General features: G+C 37.6%; 1 protein-coding gene across 6 annotated transcripts in view; it reads left to right on the top strand.

The window, feature by feature from the left end:
• The window catches only part of FBXO31 (F-box protein 31), a 55,159-nt gene that overhangs the window by 28,395 nt on the left and 13,447 nt on the right, over positions 1-13,317 (top strand). For all 6 annotated transcript variants that reach the window (XM_056810514.1, XM_016427867.2, XM_007477267.3 and 3 more), the window contains 4 exons: positions 2,286-2,362; positions 7,060-7,227; positions 7,893-7,967; positions 11,819-11,928. In XM_056810514.1, the coding sequence (XP_056666492.1) occupies positions 2,286-2,362; positions 7,060-7,227; positions 7,893-7,967; positions 11,819-11,928 (430 nt within the window). The remainder of the gene's footprint in view (positions 1-2,285; positions 2,363-7,059; positions 7,228-7,892; positions 7,968-11,818; positions 11,929-13,317) is intronic.

Here is a 13,317-nt window from a genome sequence, read left to right as displayed (position 1 = left end):
ACTATGTTTTAGTACTTTCAAAATAATGTGGATGTATAATTCATGATGTCTTCATCCTTTGCTCCTGAATTTAATATTTTTGGTAGGTCAGGTCTTTAAGCTTTTTAGTTAAATGTAAGTCAAATATCAATGTGGAAAAAATATTATCTGCCAAGAGTAAGCAATGGTAAAAATTTCTCTAAATAGCAATCTATTTTCTTTCTTTGATCCTTGAATCTAAACATCTTTATTATGAATGAAAAGTGTTTGTGGGGATGTAAAGGGATAAAATCTGACTTTTCCTTATATTATTTGTCATTGTTTCTCAGATTCATCACATTGAATTTATACACATTTTCCTCCCATGTATACAAACATTTAAGTGCTTGAGCAAAAGACACCAACACTATTTGGAGATGAACTCAAATCACTTAGTATCCATTGAGACCTGAGAAACATTAAGACTAAAAGTGTTTCGATCTGTTGAATCATAATTTAATTTAGGGTTCCCTGTGACCTTTGAATTTGAACATCTAGGATGCAATGTGATGTGCTGAATAAAAATGACAAGCAGCTATGACAACCTTGAGGGAAAGGTCCTGTTTACTATCATCGAAAGTGCACTTCAACAAATCTCAGCCAGTCATTTTCTTTCATTTAAACTAAAAACAGGTGCATTGCTTTTTGTTAACTGAAGTCAATTTATAGTTTAGCACTTAACAAAGGATGAAGCAGAGGCTTTGTGCTTCAGTGTGACAATTTTTAATCATATGTATTTACTAAAGAAAGGTAAAGGCAGCTGTGGTAGAGGGCTAGAGAGAGCTGACCTGAAAGCCAGGATGTTATTCATCTGGTTAGGTCATTTAACTTATTAGTACCCCAGGCAAAGGTTCTAAGAGGTATTACCAAAGTATAAATTTATTTTTTAATTATACTAGTATCTTTGATTGATCTTTCCAGTTTGTGTAATTGTACCAGGCCAATAAAACTAACATTGATGGAAGACATAGCAGTAGCAGCAGTAGTAGTGGTAGTACTAATAGCCAGCTCCAGAGTATATCAGATGTGATTACAAGGTCATGCAGTTACTCCTTTTTTAAACAGATATCCTAGAATCTTTTCTAAAGTGTTCCTTTAAGGATGGGGAAAGCCTCTATACTTATTCCAAGGATGCCCAGGGCATCTTTAGAACTTTTCTTGGGGAGCTGGCTTCAGAGCTTGGGGTCCATACTTTAGAATCTCCCTAGGAGTGGCAAAACTTTTCCCTCTGAGAGTAGTTCTAATTTTGGGAAAGAACCAAAAGTCATTTGGAGCCAGGTCTGGTGCTTGAATGAGGTAATCCTTCATTGACTCCAGAAATGAGGTATGTCTGAAGATGATGAGATTGCTCTTTCTGCTGGGGCTTCTATACTGGTCAACATATGTACAGATATGTTGAGTGGTAGCAGCAACATTGGAATAAGGATCAAGACTACCAGGATAACAGCTTTGTCCCACACATCATACCATTTGTGATTATAAAACCTTCCCTGCCTTCCCATCAGTCACCAATGAAATCCAGACCCTTTGCTTCAGGATCTCTGCAAGCTGCCCCAGGTCTCCTTTTCCAGGCTTAGCTCCTTCCCTTTGGGGGCTCCTGCCCCTTTGGATTTACTCACCTTTCCCTGAACAGGTCCTATGCTTACCTGACTCTGTGCCTGTTGGGATATTTTCCCTTATGAGTTATTTTGTCCATTTAGCTCCTTCAAGACCCATCTTGACTACCATTTCTGTGTAATCTGATCTGGTCTGGCTGGAGTGAAGGCTGTCCTCCCCAGAACAGTCACACTTCACACCAGCGTGTGTCACTTTTGATCCACTCTGTGCCAGGGTTATTTTTTATACAGGTCACACTTCTGGTTGAGTGACAATTCTGTCTTACATAACTAACCCCAGCATGTGAGACTATCTCTTTAAATAGTAAGTGCTCAGGAAATATTTGCTGTTGAATCAAGTTTCTGGGATGTTTGTTTAAAAGGACCCCACCTAGGTTCATAACTTTCTGTGTCATGCGAAGATTTATTAAACACCTGTAGTAACTGAAAATGTTTTTGGCCATTCATTCTTGGGAAAATTCTAGATAACATCTGCTTCTTATCAGAATTGACTATGTTTTCTCCATTTTCAGACTAGAATTTTTCTCCCAAAGCTACATAGGATATATTCTTTCCCACTTCCTCCTTTCCCCTTCAACTTTGTCAGCCTCTCTGATTCACCCTAGTGTGTTCATTTTGAAATGTACACTTGATGTTTTTCTCTCTGCCTAGTGCTTCACCGATATAGACATATTTTGGGATTGTGGCAACCAGATATTGGGCCTTATGGAGGGCTGTTGAATGTTGTGGTAAGTACTCAAAGAAGATTTACTTATGTTAAAAAAAAATTCAGTCTCCCCTTTTGTTATTAATTATGTAATAAACGCTAATTAACATGAGCATTTCTGCATATAGGGAACCAAAAAAGGGGGCTTACTTATGAAATCTACCAACCATTTGCATTCAGAGAGGATTTAGTGGTTGTCTTGTTTAGCTCAGAGCTGTTGGTATGATCTCTATCAAAGGTCATACCCACACTGGGACATGTTTGAGGAAACTTCAAGGAAGACTCCTGAATGAAGTTTTCATTTCCAAGTTTCTTATATTGTTATGTGCCCAATACACATCTTCCTGGGATCTCGTTAATATTCATTGATTTTTTTAACCTTCAGTATAAACTGGTGTTCATTCTTATGTGAAATTTCAAATATCAATAAATTCTACTTAAGTAATTTTTCAGGGAGTCAGGTTTTATTAACTTATCAAGCAAAGTCTGACTAGAAGAAACTTTGTAAATCTTACTATTCATAGACTTTTTGATAAACAAATGTCAGAGGAACATCTGGCTTGGTTTATATTTGCTTTCCTATAGCTAGTGAGTGGCAGGCAAAGAGTCATCAAAATGGCCCTCCCTACAGAGTAATTCATGGCAGTGTGCTTCTTCTCTTTTGTTTGTGCCTCAATTTGAAAGATGCTCTGGGAGAATAGTCCCTAGCTGGCTTTGGTAGAGGGTTAGCTGCCCCACTGGTCCCTAGGACTAGGTCCTGCATAGACCAGGCATTTGCAAAATTGGAATCAAAGTGAACTAACTTTGTCTCCAGAACTAAGCATGTCTCCAGATACTGTTGTAAATACTGTCATGAATCTTTAACTTTAAGACTAGATTCTGATTAGTGATTATGGCAAATATCATAGTGGTCCCAAAGAGGGCACCATGTGGCCTCCAGAGCACAGCTACTCCTCTAACCCAGAGTCCTGTGATCCTTGTCTTTGATGACTAGGCGCCCTGATGAATTTATTTTTCTTTTATCATGTGTGCTTCTAAAAGTACTTAAACATTACATGGCATATTTGTACCTTCAATTTAATAGACTAGCATTCATAGGAGGCTACTATCCTTAGCAAGAGATAACATTAAAAACCAGGGAAGCAAAGCTATTGAAATTGGCTTACTTCCCTTCAGGACACTTTGGGCAAATTGGAAGAACTGAAATTGGCAGTTAGAAATTAGGTTTATCTGATCTCCTATTAAATTCTTTCTAGCTTTACTCTGAGTATACAGATTTATTAGGTTTATAGCTCTGGTCCAAAGGGAAGACAGTTACTCTTGGATTTTAATAGGAGTAAGTAGATTAATTTTAGGCATTAGTATAAGTGAGTAAACAATGATCTTGAGTAGTACTGTGGTAATTTGGAGCCCTGGAGGCTGTAAGATATCATGTTTTCTCCCACATATATTAAAGGGGCAGTACTTTACCTTAGTGATATCAAACTTCTAGCCCAAGTCCTAGATGAAAATGTAGTTAAGAATTATTTAACAAAGTAAACAAAAATATAGTACAATGTAGTTGATGTTAATTTGTAGTTTACCAAGTCATTATGTGGCAGCAGGGATTAATTTCCATTTGAATTTGACACCACTGACTTTCATGATAATAAGCCAAATTCTGCTACTGAATTTAGTAGTTTTGGGGTTTTATTAGGACCATCCAAGGTCCTTGAAACTGCCTCTGACATTTAATGATTCTGAAGAGTTCCCTTGAATCCTTGGCTGGCCCTAGAGGTCTAATGAATTCCTTGGGAGTTCTAATTACCTCTAGGTCAAAGCATGAAGTCTAGGTGTTTCTTCCATGAATGTCCCTCAGGTGACTAGAATTTCTCTTGTTGTCCCTTGGGCTAGGAAGTGACCATGCAGAAAGGATGGAAGGAAAGGTGGGACTGAAATTTCCCTTTACCCACTTTCCTTTAAACTGAAAGATCCCAAAGTATGTGGTAGGGCAGCCTATGCCCAATATGTGTTACCCCCCCCCCCCCAAACCCTTTAATTCCTCCTGAGATTTCATTGCAGTATATGCTATAGTTATGATAAATCTTTGGGAATGAAGTAGGGTGCTGGTTGGAGAATTCTATTTTTAACATTTAAGCCCACTCTCATATATATCCAGTGTTAGAATTCTGGAAATAAGGGAGGATTTGGCTCTTTGCCAGTCCTCTTTTATACAGTGTTTAAATCATCCACTAAAATTCACAAGCCCATTTTACTATTAAATTCCAGCTGCCTACCCCAGTCACAATGTGTTCAATCAGGATCAGGATCTACTGGAGATGAGTTTGTTTGGGAGAGAAGGGAGGGTTAAGATACATATTAAAGTAAATTTATTGCTGTAGTACGGGCTACACTCCCCTCCCATTAAAATATTTTATATTTTAGCATTCTTTTTGAATGAATTGGGATTTAAAAAAATTTTTTTCCCTACCTACTTTTAAAAAGTAGATATAGCCAGTGAGACATATAGGAATACAAATATGGGCCTCTTGCTTAGAGGAGGTGTATAGCCACTTTTAAGGCTTTTTTTTTTTAAGCCATTTTTAAGGCTTATAGATCTGGTTTAAATGAACTTCCCTATAAAATTTTGACTATCCTTTGTTGTTCCATTTAATGTTTTGTTCCTTTGTCTTGAATTCTGCTGAGGGATAAATGGCCTTTGAACTTGGAAGAAGCACTAATTAAGAATTCATTTTTCAGGCCTCATCTAGTGTTATTAGAGAAAAATTGTGGCTTGGTTTTTGAATGTTTTCCTTTTGAGACAATCATAGTAGGTTTTTTTTTTTAATCTTTTCTTTCAGCAAGGGGAGGGATTGCTTTTCATTCTTTTATTTTTCCTTAAGGTCTAATGGTATTTCTTTTTTATTAAAATTTTTTAATTTATCCCCTCCCACCCCTCCCCACAGTATAGAAGGCACCATCTGGCAAAAAATATAGCTTTTGTCTTTCTTGTTTCCACTTCTCAGTTCATTCTCTGGAGGTGGATATTCATTATTCTTTAAATATTAAATCTGTGTGTGTGTGTGTGTGTGTGTGTGTGTGTGTATATATATATATATATATATATATATATATATATAATGTTCCCTTGGTCCTTCTCATTTCACTCTTCATTATCCCATGTAGTTCTTTCCAAGTTTTAAAAAAATTAATATGCTCATCATTTCTTATGATGCAGTAATATTCCATCCAATTATATACTGCAATTTGTTTAGGTATTTCCCAATTGATGGAAATTCCCTCAGTTCCCAGATCATTGCTACAACAAGGAGAGGTGCTATAAGTATTTTGAAATATATAAGTTCTTTTCCTGTTTTCCTGATCTCCTTGGAAAATAGACCTAGCAATGAATTGTTTTTCTTATTGGCAGTGAGTAATGGAGCAAGGAGAAAGTATATCTTCTAAAAGCAGTAAATAAGTAAAAGGAAACAGATAATTCCTTAGGAAATAATAACTGCCAGCACAATCTTGTCCCAGATCATGGTCTTGGCACAGCATAACACATTTGATAGAAGTCTGGATTGGCAGTCAAAGAGTTTGAATCCTAACTCTGCAGCTTCCTACCTGTGTGAACTTGGATAATCCAGTTGATTTCATTTGGTCTTTTTTTGCTAGGACTGTGAAACATGAGTGAGCTTAGGCGTATAGTAGGATTACTTATAGCTCCAGACCTGTGATCTTAAGAGTTAGAAATTGAAGTCTGTTTTTCCTGGCCTCTCTCTTTAGAGCAAAAAGCCACATATCTGGAGTTAGGCTCTATGTGAAAAGAAGATTTTGATCAAACATTGATTCATGGAGTGTCCTACAATTGAAATCTGTATTAGGAGGTGCCTTTTCTTTTCTCTCTTTCACTGATAATTTGCCATATATTTGAGTCCTGAGAAGGTTAAGATTGATTCTATGCCATTTATTTATTGATCCTATTTACAGTTAATTGATTTTGTTTTGTAACTGCTAAAGTCATGGTTGCTTGTCTCTGAACTTTAGTTGAGAATTCAGCTAGTTTGTAATGAGTTAATTTTAGAAATCCAGCTTTCCTCCTAATCATCGATCTATTCTTGCCTCAAGGAATTTAGCTGTCCTTAGGGTATGTGTGTGAATACCAGGGAGTTTTATAAAAGTATAGCATCTTTATACCACAACCAAGCCATCCTTCAAGGATAGCTGGTTTGCTGTCCAAAAAGGATTGGCCTATTACCTTTTGATCTTGCACTCAAACTCAAACTTTGAGTATTTCTTAGGCACAACAGGGGATGGAGGCATTGTTGCTAGCCTCTACTACTATACTTCCAGTCAATTATATTGCCCTCAATTCTGTGATGTCACCTACTCTGTTCCGTTCTTTGTTCTCTATTTCCCAAACCTATAAAAGGGGGAGCTGCTATCTGCTATATGGGTCTTTTGGCATAGAACAGAAGTAAGCTATTTATTGAAGATATCATGCGTTTGCTAAGGCTGTTGTGTAGAGGATTGCTAACCCTTTTGTTAAAATTTACACGAGACAGTTCTAGGTTGGTGATAGGAAAAGCTGTCTCCATAACTGAAGTAGATTCAGAAGAGGTAGTGGAAAATAACAGCCTTTTTAGAGAGACTAGGCTAGAATTATGGGGACTTTTAAGATCAATCAGTCATTGAAGGGTTTTTAACTCTTTCTCATGTCCTCCTCTCTTTTTGGTACAGGTAGATGGTTTATTTATCATTGGCTGGATGTATCTGCCTCCCCATGACCCCCATGTTGATGACCCAATGAGATTTAAACCTCTATTTAGGATTCACTTAATGGAAAGAAAGTCTGCAACTGTTGAGTGTATGTATGGCCACAAAGGGCCCCATAATGGCCATATTCAGGTAAGCCACAATATATACTTCTCCATTGAAGTAAACCAGGAATATGTACTTGGTCAAATGCTAGTTGAGTTATGAGTTCCTAGTCTTGGCTAAAGATCCTATATTATGCCAGTAATTATGAAGAAAAGAAAAAAAATCTTTTAAATCCTGTCCCTCTTATGAATTATTTAATTTCTTTTGACTTGATGTCACTCTTGAAAGAAAAATCGATTTTCCCACACGTGTGTCTTTCCTGTTGCAGGAGCACCTGCTTACAGTAGACTGGCCTCCTCTTGGTGGTAGATTTTGGCAAATAATCAGGACCATCTCTGAGAGTAGTAGTGGATTATTTATCTAAATAGCAAAGGGCTCCTTTTTGCTTAACTCGAAGTCTTGTGAGGACAGAATGTGTAGCTTTTTCCCTTTAGTGTCCCTTGTACCCTGGCCTCTGAGAAGTAATTTCAGGGTGCTCATGGGCTTCCGCCATTTTAACCTTTCACACGTACTGCTCTCAAAAATGGCCTTCAAGATAGGATTTTGTTTGACTAATTGAGTCAACCAGAGGGGATTATCTTGGAGTGACCCTGATTTCCGGTTTCAAGGTGTGTACATGAGTCTCTTTTGCCACACTACTCCTAAGAGACTTCTTGTTGTCAGTTCTCTTTTTCTTCTCCTCTGAATCATAGATTGTGAAGAAGGATGAATTTTCTACGAAGTGCAACCAGACAGATCATCATAGGATGTCTGGTGGGAGGCAAGAGGTAAGTCTGTTTGGTGTGCAGGTGGGTGGGCCCCCTAAGAATATCCTAACAGGGATATGTTACTCACTATTTACTGCATTCCTTTTTGAGAAAGAGACTATAGAGATATTATTAGCAAAGGACTTAGCACAGAGGTGGTATTTTAATGCATTTTTAGAAGTTGTTCCATATGAATGTGTTCCTACATATAAGTTTTCTCCACTAACATGAATGCACTAAACTGTAATATTTATATCCCCTTTGTTAAGCGGCCGGAATTATCTTTAGAAAGCGTTTAAAGTGAAAGTGTTAATTTAATCAAAAGGTATTTTTTAGTTCAGATAATACATTGGCTTGGTTTCAGAGGCTCTACAGTGATTTCTTAAAATTTTGTAGCTGTTCTAAATTCCATAGTTAGGGAAGTGTTATTGAAGAAAAGATTTTGGAATGCTAGTTTTACTGGGTTATATAGTAAGGTTCTTCCTTTTGGATTATGACTTTGGGAAACAATATGTTTCTTTATTTGGAGCCTTCATGTCCTCACTCTCTTACCTGGAGAACAGGTGGTATGTAAGCTTGTTGGTCAGACACAACTTTAGGGCTGCTGTCATGAATCAGTGATTCTGTCTGTAGAGTAAACTATGAAGCTGTTAAAAAGAACTGATTTGGTTTCAAGCCTTTTGTTTTGTGTAGACACCATTTTGTGCCTTATTTTATTGTTAATAGTAATAGTAACTGATGTGTGTGTGTGTGAATATGTGTGTATATGTATATAGTTCTTAAGGTTTATAAGGTACTTTTATATGTGTTATCTCATTTAACCCTCAAAATAGCCTTCTCAAGATAGGTACTAGATAGGCATTATTATCCTCATTTTACAGATGAGAAAGCCAAGGCTCAGAGGCTAAGTGACTTGCCCAGGATCACACAGCTGGTCAGTGTGAGAGGGGGGTTTAAACCCCAGGTTTCTCCTGACTCCAGGTCTAGTGTTCTCTCCACTACACTACTACGCGTGTCTCATTTTGTTATTGGTTTGAGTTGTAGGTACCTAGGCAGCATGTGTATATAAAATATCCAAGAAACTGGCTTTAAAAAATAAAGTAAAAGTGATGGTTTTTATTTATTGTTGTAAGTGCCTCTAAGGGGAATTGGCAGCTTTCCCAGCCCCCAGTGCTCTTCCTTCCATTTATTCCTCTATTAAGCTGTAGTCTATTACGGTGACACAAATTAAAGACAAGTAAAATGTACCCATTATTAAAAACATTTTAAGTGTGCTTTGTTTCCCTGAACACGTGGATGTTTGAGGTGATAACTAGAAGCAGATTAATTTAGTTGAGGACGTTTCCTCAACTATGACTTTGGGAAACAAAGTCATCAAAGTGACTGCCCTGCTAAGCCTGTTGCTCTGGATTTTAGGGTTTCAAGGAAGGCAGTCCAGTGCTGTGTGGGGAGCCGTCTCCTAGCTGCTGAAATTGGAGATTGCCAGCATGCGCAGACTGGTGGCACGTGGAGCTTTATTTTTTTTTTCTTTCTGCTCACTAATTGCCCCCGTTCTAGTCAGTGTGTGGCTATCCGTTTTAGGGTTTCAAAGACTTAAAGGCATAGTAAAAAAGAACTCCCCCTTCCTTCCTCTCTGAGTGCCACTTCCAAGAGTGGCTGCCCTTTGTAGATGCTTCTGGAGTACCCATTGGTTGCTATGGCAGGTGCAGTCATTACCCTGTCAACAGGTGTAAAACAAGTTTGAAAGTAGTCTTCGGTTAAGGTTGTTTTTTAAGAATATATTTCAAGGCTCTGCAATTCTGTTTTCACTTTTTGGTCAGTCAAATGACAACTTTTATAGTTCCATTTAAACTCTCATATAATTTGTCAGCTAATGAACTTACGTAATTAGCCATTCATTACAGTAAAAAGAGTGAATTTGCGATACTAGATACAACTTGATTTTTAACTTTAATCTTCCTCCCTCCCTCCCTCCCTCCCTCCCTCCCTCCCTCCCTTCCTCCCTCCCTCCCTCCCTCCCTCCCTCTCTCTCTCTCTCTCTCTCTCTCTCTCTCTCTCTCTCTCTCTCTCTCTCTCTCTCTCTCTCTCTCTCTCTCTCTCTCTCTCTCTCTCTCTCTCTCTCTCTCTCTCTCTCTCTCTCCCCCACCCCTCTCTCTCCCTCTCTCCCCCCTTATCTTTGGTTCAGAATCAACACTAAGTATTGGTTCTAAGGCAGAAGAACAGTAAGGGCTAAGCAGTTGGGGTTAAGGAACTTGTCTAGAGTCACACAGTTAGGAAGTGTGTGAGGCCAGATTTGAACCCTGGTCCTCCAGACTCCAGGCCTGGCTCTCTATCCACTGAACCACTTCGTTGCCCCTTACTTTCTAACATTAAAACATTTTTTTGGTTCATAATTCTTTCTCCCTCCAGCCTCTCCATGACCTATCTATCAAGAAGGCAAGCAATTTGATGCCCATTATACATGGAAGTCATGCAAAACCTATTTCTGTATTAGCCATCCAAATACATTTTTTAGTATAATCATTCATAATAATCATTGTGAATCTTTATGCTTGGGGATGGTCAGTTATTAGTGGTGTGGGATGAGAAGAAATAAATAAATCTCATCAAATGAGTTCATCAGGCTATTAGTAAGTATTAATTGTGCCAGCTCTATGTAGTAGTAAGCTTTCCCACATGGAATGCCAAATTGATTCTTTAAACTCCTTGGGGCTCAAAGACATCTAATGCCTGGTCAGGAGGAAGGACTAGAGTATAACATGCCACCACAAATATTTTATTACTAAAAACAAACTCATGTTGCCTTTTGGTATTTTTGTCATAACAACCCAATCCCTAGGCTCTGTGTTTATTTTAGGAAGGTGCTAAGTTTTTGTAGAGGTTCTGGGATTGTTCTTTGATTTTACCTAGGAGTTGGCGCTATTGCTTCTGTTTTAGAAGTTGATAATTTCAGGGCAGCTGGGTGGTTCAGTGGATTGAAAGCCAGGCTTTGAGACAGGAGGTCCTGGGTTCAAATCTGGGCCCAGACACTTCCTAGCTGTGTGACCCTGGGCAAGTCACTTAACCCCCATTGCCTAGCCCCTGTATAGATTCCAAGATGAAAGATAAGGGTTTAAAAAAAAGAAGTTGATAGTTTCTTAATGCATTTTTTCATTCCATTCTATTCCCTTACTTACCTTCCTTCTCCATTCTCAGTTCCCTAATCAGTTATTGTTGGAACATCTTTACTTAAGAGATTTTCCCCCCTAGTTTGTTTGGGTTGGTTGATATTCTTATGGTTGGTATTGATGTGTCCTTTGTGTTCATAGAAAACAAAGTTTTAATTTTAACCAAGGCCTAGTCTTTGATGCCATTTACAGCTTTTACAATAAAATTTACAATAAAATTTATAGTCTTTACAACAATAACAAAAGACAAAAAATTATGTTTGCATGTTCTAACCACACCTACATTTTAATTTCCATTTTTATGTTAATCCTTCTTTGGTCTTTACAATGCCCTTTTTTCAAAGAATTCCATTCCAGGAATCAGTTAATTCCCTTTTGCTAACTTCTTTGGATTTGGGAAAGTAAAGTGATATGAAACACTTGAGAAATTATAATAATTTGGAAATAAGTTTTGAATCTTCTGAATATTAGAGTTAATTCTAAATAATGAAATAATGAAAAACACTTTGCAGAATCAGGGACCAAGAGCTTTGTCTAATCCATGTTAGTTTTATGTAGTTTTAAAGAATTAAATTGTTATACAGTACACAGTGGAAATATACTAGTATGTAGTTTATTACTGAACAGCTGGGAGGTAGTCCTCTAGAGATGTCTGTTTGTGCCATGTTTCTGTGGAGAGTTTCATAAATTTTATTATTTTGGAAGGAATTCCGAACATGGCTGAGAGAAGAATGGGGACGGACCTTGGAAGACATTTTCCATGAGCATATGCAAGAGCTGATCTTGATGAAGTTCATTTATACTAGTCAATATGAGTAAGTGTTAGCATTACATGCAAAGAAGTCTGAGTTATATCTTGTCGCCTGTGAAAATGATGAAGCTGTCCAGTTCAGTTCCACAAACCTTTTCTCCTTACGACTTGCTTGTTTGAGAAGACTTTGATTATTTGAATTTTTGTCTATGCAAAACAGATATTTAAATATCCATATAATATGTATATGTTTGTACATGTACACTGCAGTACTTTAGTGTTCTGCAATTTAGTCATTGTGTGTGCATTCCTTTCAAAGTTTGTGCAAATTACTTTTTTTGATTGCTTGGTACAAGAGAATTCTTTGAGAATTGCAGGAGCCCACATGAATCTCTCTTCTGTACTTAGCTAGGTCAGGCCTCAGATGGCAGACAACCATTCTCTCTCTCCAAGTTTGGTAGGACCTCCAGTGTTTGTACATCAGAGATAGACTTTGGTGGAATGTGCCGTCCTCTCTCCTCACATCAGTTAGAAGTTAATGAAGTTTCTTCAAAAATGGAAGAAAAAAAAGAATTTAATGAAGTTTCTTCCTTTATTTCCCTAGCTTTCTTTTGCTTTCTCCCTTTTCCCTCTGTATTTCTCTCTCTCTCTCTCTCTCTCTCTCTCTCTCTCTCTCTCTCTCTCTCTCTCTCTCTCTCTCGTATGTATGTATAAAGTTCTGTCATTCACATAGATGGATAAAAATTAAAATTTTAAAGTGAATACATCTCTGCAAATATATGTGTTTGTGCATGTGTATATACAAGCATATACACACACATATATAGACAGGAGTATTATAAACTTTTAATTTAAGTTTTTCAATTAATAAATATCTGTTTTCTCTCCCTCTTTCTTTGGGATAGGGGAGAAAAGCAAAATCCTTGTAGCACACATACATAGTTAAACAAAACTAATTCCCACATTAGCCATGTCCAAAAAATATAGGTCTCAAGTCTGTATACCCAGAGTCTCATCTCCTATTTCTCTATTAGGAGGTAGGTAGCCTGCTTCATCAGTCTCTGGATTGCCACTGGGCATTGCATTAGTCAAAATTCTTAAGTCTTTCACTTTCTGGATATATAAAATTGATGATGCATATAAAAAGTTGTTGGGTATCCTTCCTTTGGAAAGGCAGATGGAGTCAGGAAGACCTGGGTTCAAATTCTTTGACATTTACTAGCTGTGTGATACAGGCAAATCCATTCACCTCCTTGAGCCATAGGCAGATCTCTAATTGTTGAATTATAGATGGTTTGTGAGATCACACTGATGAATTACGTGTCTTGCTGAATGGACTCATATTTATGCAGATGTGAAGCACTCTTCTCTCTGCTTGAGCTGTGAATTCTTTGGTTTTGTTCTTGTCCCCTTTGGACAAGATATTTTCCAAAACTCGTCCTTGCTAATGACC

The sequence above is a fragment of the Monodelphis domestica genome, chromosome 1 (assembly GCF_027887165.1).
Source record: "Monodelphis domestica isolate mMonDom1 chromosome 1, mMonDom1.pri, whole genome shotgun sequence".
NCBI classification, from domain to species: domain Eukaryota; kingdom Metazoa; phylum Chordata; class Mammalia; order Didelphimorphia; family Didelphidae; genus Monodelphis; species Monodelphis domestica.
Note: the sequence above shows the minus strand (reverse complement) of the source record. Positions and strands in the feature narration are given on the sequence as shown.